The sequence below is a fragment of the Phoxinus phoxinus genome (genome assembly GCF_949152265.1).
Source record: "Phoxinus phoxinus genome assembly, chromosome: 15".
In the NCBI taxonomy this organism is placed as follows: domain Eukaryota; kingdom Metazoa; phylum Chordata; class Actinopteri; order Cypriniformes; family Leuciscidae; genus Phoxinus; species Phoxinus phoxinus.
Genome location: NC_136890.1, coordinates 23,159,991 through 23,167,902, shown reverse-complemented (window position 1 = coordinate 23,167,902; position 7,912 = coordinate 23,159,991). Strand labels below are relative to the sequence as shown.

Below are 7,912 nucleotides of genomic sequence, written 5' to 3'. Positions count from 1 at the left end.
GTCTATCCAGTTTGCAGTACGTATATCAGCATTAGAATATATTGTGTTAACACCATAGACTGTAAAAAAAATAACACAAAAGTCCAACCCAACACGAATACAAAGACAAAAAAAATCCACTTCGCCACCTACTGGCGTATGACGTAACCTGAGAAGTCAGTGAACAAATCTTTTATATGAACAGATTCAAAAGATTCGAGTCACTAACAGAGTCACTTGGTTGAATCAAAACTCCAGGCTGTCATGCAGAACGGGATGCTGTTACTTGTAGTTCTTTTAGAATGAGTCTAGAAGGATGTGTATTATCTTAAAACAGCGTGTAATATTTAACTATAAAAAAATTTGATATGAAAATTTTCTTTAAAAAATCCAATACAATGCTTATAACGTTGATTTAACTTTAAAATAAAATGTATGAAAAACTGGCACCTGGTGAGCGCTTCCGGGTTATATTCACGTTCCGGGTTACACTGAACAGCATGGCTGATGAAGACAGCTCTTTGCCTATTTGGCCAGAAATAGAAAAAGCAGAAAAGGAGAACAGACGTGAACTGGTGCTTCAAGGTTCAGCGTTTGACAAAAAGATCCAGGACAGCTGCGGACTTCACCCGCGACTGTATTCCCTCACGCTCCTAAACTACCTGGAAATCAGTCAATGTCCCAGTTTACATGAGATCCACGAGAACATCAGACATCTGTCTCATCTACAGAGCCTGATCCTCTGCAGGAACAAGCTCACTTCAGTCCCAAAAAGCATCGGTGATCTGAAGGCGATCAAAGTCCTGGATTTGTCAGTCAACCAGCTGCAGGCTCTGCCCGATGAGATCTGTGCATTGAGCGAGCTCAACACTTTAAATGTCAGCTGCAATAGCATCACTGCTCTGCCGGATGGTCTGAGCAAGTGTGTGAAGCTCGCCAGCATCAATGTGTCCAAAAATGCGCTCTCGCGGCTCCCAGAAGACTTATGGTGCTCCAACCTGGAGCTCCTCAGCAGTATCATTGCATCAGAAAACGCCATAGAGGAGCTGAGCAGTGACGTTAATAAGCTGGCTGCATTGAAGGTGTGTGTAATTTATTAGAGAAATCCACTTGAAAATTATACTGTCTTTGAATTGATTATTTAAATGGTTCAATATAAATACAAGTTGTAATAATCAGTTGTGATTTTGAAAACAATTCAAAAGAGTGAAGGTGGTGCATTACGTACTGAAGTAAAACACAACTTCATATTATTATTAATATTATGTATTTATTTTTTATGGAAACATTTTAATGTTTTGAGCCTTTTTTTAATGTTGATATTAGGCCTAAAATGTGTAATGAATCTTTTATTTTTAATTAATCGTTTATGTGTAAATAGAAGCATTCCACTATTGGTCTTAGACTTTTAGACCTTTTAAATTTAATAAGTAATCTGTTTTGTGGGAGGGGTTTAATTGTAAAGATTTTGGGTGGTAAATTGTATGCTCAGAAAAAATAATCAAATAAAATGTATTAAATTGTTATTTAGAACAATGGAATTAATTTTTTTTATAAAATAGAATTATAATTTGTAACTCATTTAAAATATATAAATTAGAAAGTAATAGAAGATGCAAACATTTTACTAGTGTTATCTGGTCTCTGGAATATTTGGCCATTACTGTATATTAATATGCATTAATATTATTTAAAATGCCAGGGTTGAACTTGAATGTCTCCATCATCTTCTTGTGTATCCCACTTTCTCCTATCTCAGGTTTTGGATCTCTCCAGCAACAAGCTCCAGGAGCTTCCGTTTGAGTTGGCCGACTGCTCCAAGCTGAAAGAGACCAATTTTAAAGGGAACAAGCTGAAGGACAAGAGGCTTGAGAAGATGGTTAATGGTTGCCAGACCAAATCAGTCCTAGACTACCTGAGGGCAGGAGGGAGGGGCAAAGGCAAAGGCAAGCAGCAGGATGGAGAGGTGGGCGAGAAGGCCGACGGGGGCCGGAACGCCTCCAAAAAGAAAAGCGCTGCGAAGCAGAAAGGCAAAAAAGAGGCAGAGGACGTGGATGAGCTTAATCGGATGGTTGTGAGAGTTCTTCACGTATCCGAAGCACCCACAGCTGTTACGGTGAAGGTTTCCGCAGGCATTAAGGATGTCCGGCCATACATAGTGTGCTGTATTGTGAAAGGCATGAACCTCAGACAAGGAAATTCACTCAAGCGATTTCTAGTTGCTCAGGTGACAAGTTACAACAAATATCTCAGCCATCAAACATATTGTATTCTCTCTGTCTGTCTGTTTCTGATTCGTGTGTTGTATAAGCTCCTATAAATATTAGTGTATTACCATCTTGTCTGCAGACCAAACTTCATGATGAGATTTGTGCCAAAAGGACAACGGCAACCATCGCAACTCATGACCTGGGCTTACTAAAGGCTCCTCTGACGTATGACGCCAGGTCACCAGATACACTGAAGGTATCGAAGGCATTTTATCACTCTGTGTGTATCTTTTTTTGCTGGTGTTATAGTTTATACCTCATATTCTTATTCACATTTAGAATAAGGCTTTAATTCAACACAATTAAACAGTCTTGATCTTTCACGTCTCTAGTTTGTTGCGTAACCCATCAATCAGAGCTTCTCCTCCACTAGTTGCATAACAGTCAAACAATGAAGGAACAATGAATATTTGATAACCGTTGTCGATACCGTTTTTATGAATGGCGGGAATCTGGTTTCAAAGCCACCAGCTGACTAATGGCACAGAGAAGTCCCATAATCCTCAGTTTTTAATAATAAATGAACAGTCCTTTTTCTCGCTGTTGTTTCTATTGTGTTGACAGTGAATTCGGCACCTCTCTAAGAGGCCACAGGCAGTAGGACAATAGGATGTGTTACGTGGCTTCATTCTCGTAATTGATGGTTTCATTTATACGCTAGAGAATAGGCTTAAGCAATAAGCTCAGACATACTGTATATATTGAGAGAAATATAAATCGAATGAGAGAAACTCCTTCAGCTGACTTTATTCATAATATAGCAAGTCCTCGAATCCCTTTTGGGTGTATAAAATGTTTACTTGCTACATAATGAAATTATTAATGACACATATTTTCATTGAAACATTGCCACCAAATGTAAACATACCTACAGCACAGCACTTTGATACTAATGTCATATATGAATTGTTTTATTTTGGAAATATGTGTAGATAGTTCCTCTGGGTCGTAAGGAGATCAAGGCTTCTGACCTGCTGAAGCATCTTCAACAGGAAGCAGATGAACAGAGAAAACAGAAAAAACGACAGAACGTTTCAGGACTCCACAAGTAAGAAGACATGTCTGATTATTTCATATTAATTGCTGTGGTTATTTATTATTAATATTATAATGACTTGTGTACAGATTGAAACATTAGAGGGCACAATCTCTCAAGCAAAAGAATGCTGAAGGTTTTGTGGAAAACGTATAAATGTGACATTATTTCCTATTGCAGAAAATGGGGACTATGTTATGCTCCCTAAATGCATTGTTTACTATCCGAGCCCTTTCTAAGTGATCCGAAAAATATCCCTCGTTTGTCAGACACCTATTATGTTGTTGTGGGTAATTGGTGTAATTTCATCCATGTAATTGCATTGGCTGCACAGAACACTAAGTGCAAATACTGAGCTCATTATTCAGCGTTATTTATTATTCAGCATTTCATGGACGTATTCCCAACTTTTAATTTTAACACCCCCAGATACCTTCAACTCCTTGATGGAAAAGATCTCTACCCCTGCTTGGTTGACGCAGATGATCATGTGGTCTCATTTCCACCAATCACAAACAGTGAGAGGACTAAGGTAATTTATGTCAATTAAGTGAAATATGCCAAGGTTATTTCAGGTCTTGATGATGGTGGACGGCCTAATCCGGCTTAATGCTTTTTTTTTTCTTATTACATTACTATTTCTTCTCAAGAAGGACTTTAATAGTATGTCATGAAAAAACAAAAGGAAGCAACGATATATTCATACATTCTTGTCAATGCAAATGTATTTAAAAGGGAACAGTAACTGACAAAATGTCTGTTTGATTTATTATTTATTAAAAGTTTTTTTTGCCAAACAGCATTTTTAATAAACTTCTGTCTCTTCAGATAAAGAAAACCACACAAGAGCTGTTTTTAGAAGTGACGAGCTCCACCAGTCTGCAGATCTGTAAAGATGTCATGGATGCACTGATAATAGTAAGATACCACTAGCATTTATTTTGATTTATTCTTTTTTAAATATATTTAATTTAGCATTTTGTTTATTTTATTCTATTCACATATGAACATAATATACATTTTATCACAAGTATGCACCACTAAATCAATCCTTTATCAATATCAATATCAGTCCAGCAGTCTCTGTAATAGAGATGAGTAGGATTGTCTTTTCTTCTTTTTTTCATATTGATTTATACTAGTATTGCTCTGCTGTAAATAATATATATATTTATATGAACTATTGGACCTACTCTACAGTAAGGGCTCTGATTTGAGTCTGCCCTGTAAGAGTGCAGGATTGGATTAGCGCTGTTATGCTATTTGAATGCACAGCTTTTGAATGCTGATACCCTTGTGGAAGAAATGAGCTCATCTTTCTGCTGAGACACACACACTTGGTGTACAGTGTCTCGGAGGCATTGCACCATCACAAAATCCAATTCCAGAGCCCCTGAATCCTGCTGATTTTATTACTCAAGTTGTCTTATTAGTTTAATTAATGTTCCTACATTTTTGTTTTGTTTTTTAAATTTTCCAATTTTTGTAATTAAAAAAATGTACCTGACTTAATGGAAATCCGTGAAACGTGACATGGAAGATAAAACCAAGGATTTGGTTCAGATTGCAGCTGTGAGATTTCCTCCATGATACAAATGACCTGTCCCACTTTCGTACATTCTTTTTTTAACGACAGCTCGAATAACTACTGAATATTTTAATATAAGACAACATAAGACTCTGAATCAACACACTTTTAGTGACATTAAATCAGTTATCAAGCTTTGTCAATGCTTTCAATTGACTTTCATCAACAATTATGCTATTATTATATACTCTGCTGTTTAAACGCATGTTTAAATGTGTTCTGCTGTTTAAATGCATCTGTTTTCAGTAGTTTCCTACTCTAAAGCACCTAAGGCTACTTTCCTACTCTAAAGCATTTTCCTTTAGGCATTCATTGTAGCTTTTTTGCAAGCTATGAAAGTTTACAATGGAAAAAAGCAGTAATAAATTAATAATCATGAATTTTCTCTGACTATTCTTTTTCAGAAAATGGCAGAGCTTAATAAATTAAGCTTTGACATAAAGGACGACGTGGGCTCTGACGAAGAGACGGATGTGATTTCAGATCGTCCCGCGGAGAACCCGGCCTCCTCTGAGCTGACTGTTTTACAAGTGAAGGTCTTTGATGTAGAGGGAAACCTTAAAGTGGTCTACCCATCGAAAACTGACCTGATGTCTGACCTCAGCAATTTATCAGTCATCCGATAACTAAATTCAGCTGTTGATGTTTATTCTTTGTCATTTTGTTATGCATTGAACCCATAAAATTACATAATTATCTCTAATTAAATTAAAACATTTAAATATTGTATGTTGTGGTTTTCATTTACACTCCTTAAGGTATCTTTTGTATTTCTGTTTCCACCTCAGCACTGAAAAAAAATAAAACAATTCTGACTTTATATATCACAATGTGACTTAATTTCCTTTTTTACACTATCATTCATTTACATTTTCTACTTTGAGGTGGAAACAGGCTTCCATACATTTAAGGTTTCATTGCACTTTATGGAAATAAAATGTACAAATACCCATAGCAACAAAACATTTTTGATGGAACAGATTTATACTTCTAATATGATTTAATATTAATTATTTTGCCCTCGTCAATAAAATAAACGTCACTTTTTTTTTTACTTCCCTTGTTTCACAGAATTTCTCCATTGGGTGAGTTATAGAATTATACAGTGAAATAAATCTTCCTATATCATGTTTATGCACTTATGTTGACTTTCCGTAAGGAATTAGTCCGAAGGAAAACATCTGCATCAAACTAGTTCGTAAATAAGGTTAGCATTATTAACCATTTTAAAAATGCACGTATTCAAACATTTTTAGTAAACACTTAGCATTATTAACCATTTTAAAAATGCACGTATTCAAACATTTTTAGTAAACACTTAGCATTGTTTTCATCCTGTGTTTGTTTGTGCCTGTGGAGCACATGAATGCTTCGGGTTTGGTTACAGATCAGATGACTGGCGGACTCAGGAAATGTAAAGAGGAGGAGAGTAAGTCTGAGCTGTCTATAAGAGATGCAAGCAGGACTCTGTCTCACGGGACAGTCCATCATGCCACATGACATTGACAGCGGACTGTTTTGCTACGGTCTTAATAGAAAGTAATGAAAATGACCCAGAGTGACCAGAGGAATGATAATTGGGAACACAGGACAAGAAGGAAGAGTGGATCTAACAAAACTCATAATGGCATCCAAGAGAATTTACATAAGCTTGAGACGTTGAAGACCTCCAGCCCATCTGTGCCTATTTGTCTCGAGTTGATTGGAATGAAGGGATCCTACCATTTATCATTAGGGGGGAAATTGGCTGGCAATGGGAAAGATCAAACCTGCAAAACTCTGAAGATTTTAATGCCGAAGGGGAACGAAGGCAGGACGTTGGCAAATAGTAGCTCACTGCCTCCAATATACAGCCCAAGAATGTCTACCATCTCCATGTCTTGTACAAAAAACTGTGTGCCAAGTTGGGAGGTAGAATGTCAAGAGAAGAAAGCCAATATCTTGTCCACCAGCATAAAGATGGACAAGGCATTGTTCAGCAGACAAAAGCAAGGATGTCAGCTGATCTGCAACGGGCTGGCTGTCTTTAATGAGAGAGTGCTGGTTCAAAACCAAGAACCGAGACAGAACAGCTTGAAGATTTCTGATCCATCAGCAGGGCAGCTACAGGATGGATTTCTGGGTGTAGAGCCCAGTAATGTCAATGCCAATGACAGAGAAGCGATGACGGAAAGGATGAAGGACTCAGCGAGTGTATCTAAGGGCAGACGTGTGCAGACGCTCTCAGATTCGGCTATTGAGATGGAAAATGAGAAGGACGTGAATGAAATGATAGACAATCAGGAGGACGAGTATTATACTAACCAAAGGATCACAGCGTGGATCATCAAAGTAAATGCAAGCTTGTTTTCTCCATTTAAAGATGAGATTATTGATCAAACACTAGAAGAACAGGATGTGGATACTATTAAAATCATCTATGACCAGGATTGATGTCTATAATGTTCAGTTCGTTTACAAGTTAATGCATTTAGGTGTCATGGTCTTAACTTCAACATGAAAAGTTATAGTATATTGTTTAAAAAAAGTTTGGGGTCAGTAAGACTTTTTAGTGTTTTTGAAAAAGTCACTTTTCAAGGCTGCATTTATTTGATTAAAAAAAATACAGTAAAATGGTAATATTGTGAAATATTACAACTTTAAAAAGCTGATTTCTTTTTTAAAATATATTTTAAATTTAATTTAGTGATGGCAAAACTGAATTTTCAGATGATCCTTCAGAAATCATTCTAATATTCTGATTTTGTGCTCAGGAAACATTTATTATTGTTATTACCAATGTTGAAAAAAGTTGTGCTGCTAAATATTTTTGTCTGAACAAAAACAAAAAAAAAAGCATGATTTTTTTATGAATAGAAAGTTAAAAAGAACACCAATCTACTTGCTAAAACTATTGATTTCTTTTGAATTTCTTACTGGCTTCTAATTTTTGAATGGTAGTAGGAATTAATATTACTGTAGATTAATACTAATGCATTAACTAATGTTAACAAATTGAACCTCATTTTAAAGTGTTTACTGCTCTTTTTTATAACTTTA

General features: G+C 36.2%; 1 protein-coding gene across 1 annotated transcript; it reads left to right on the top strand.

Moving 5' to 3' along the window:
• The first annotated feature begins 427 nt into the window (after nucleotides 1-427).
• lrrc47 (leucine rich repeat containing 47) lies at nucleotides 428-5,600 on the top strand. Its single transcript, XM_079636916.1, has 7 exons — nucleotides 428-1,061; nucleotides 1,739-2,206; nucleotides 2,329-2,445; nucleotides 3,182-3,297; nucleotides 3,715-3,817; nucleotides 4,114-4,203; nucleotides 5,278-5,600. The coding sequence occupies exons 1-7, from the start codon at nucleotides 480-482 to the stop codon at nucleotides 5,497-5,499; spliced, it is 1,698 nt and encodes a 565-aa protein (XP_079493042.1). The 5' UTR covers nucleotides 428-479; the 3' UTR covers nucleotides 5,500-5,600.
• Nucleotides 5,601-7,912: the final 2,312 nt, after the last annotated feature.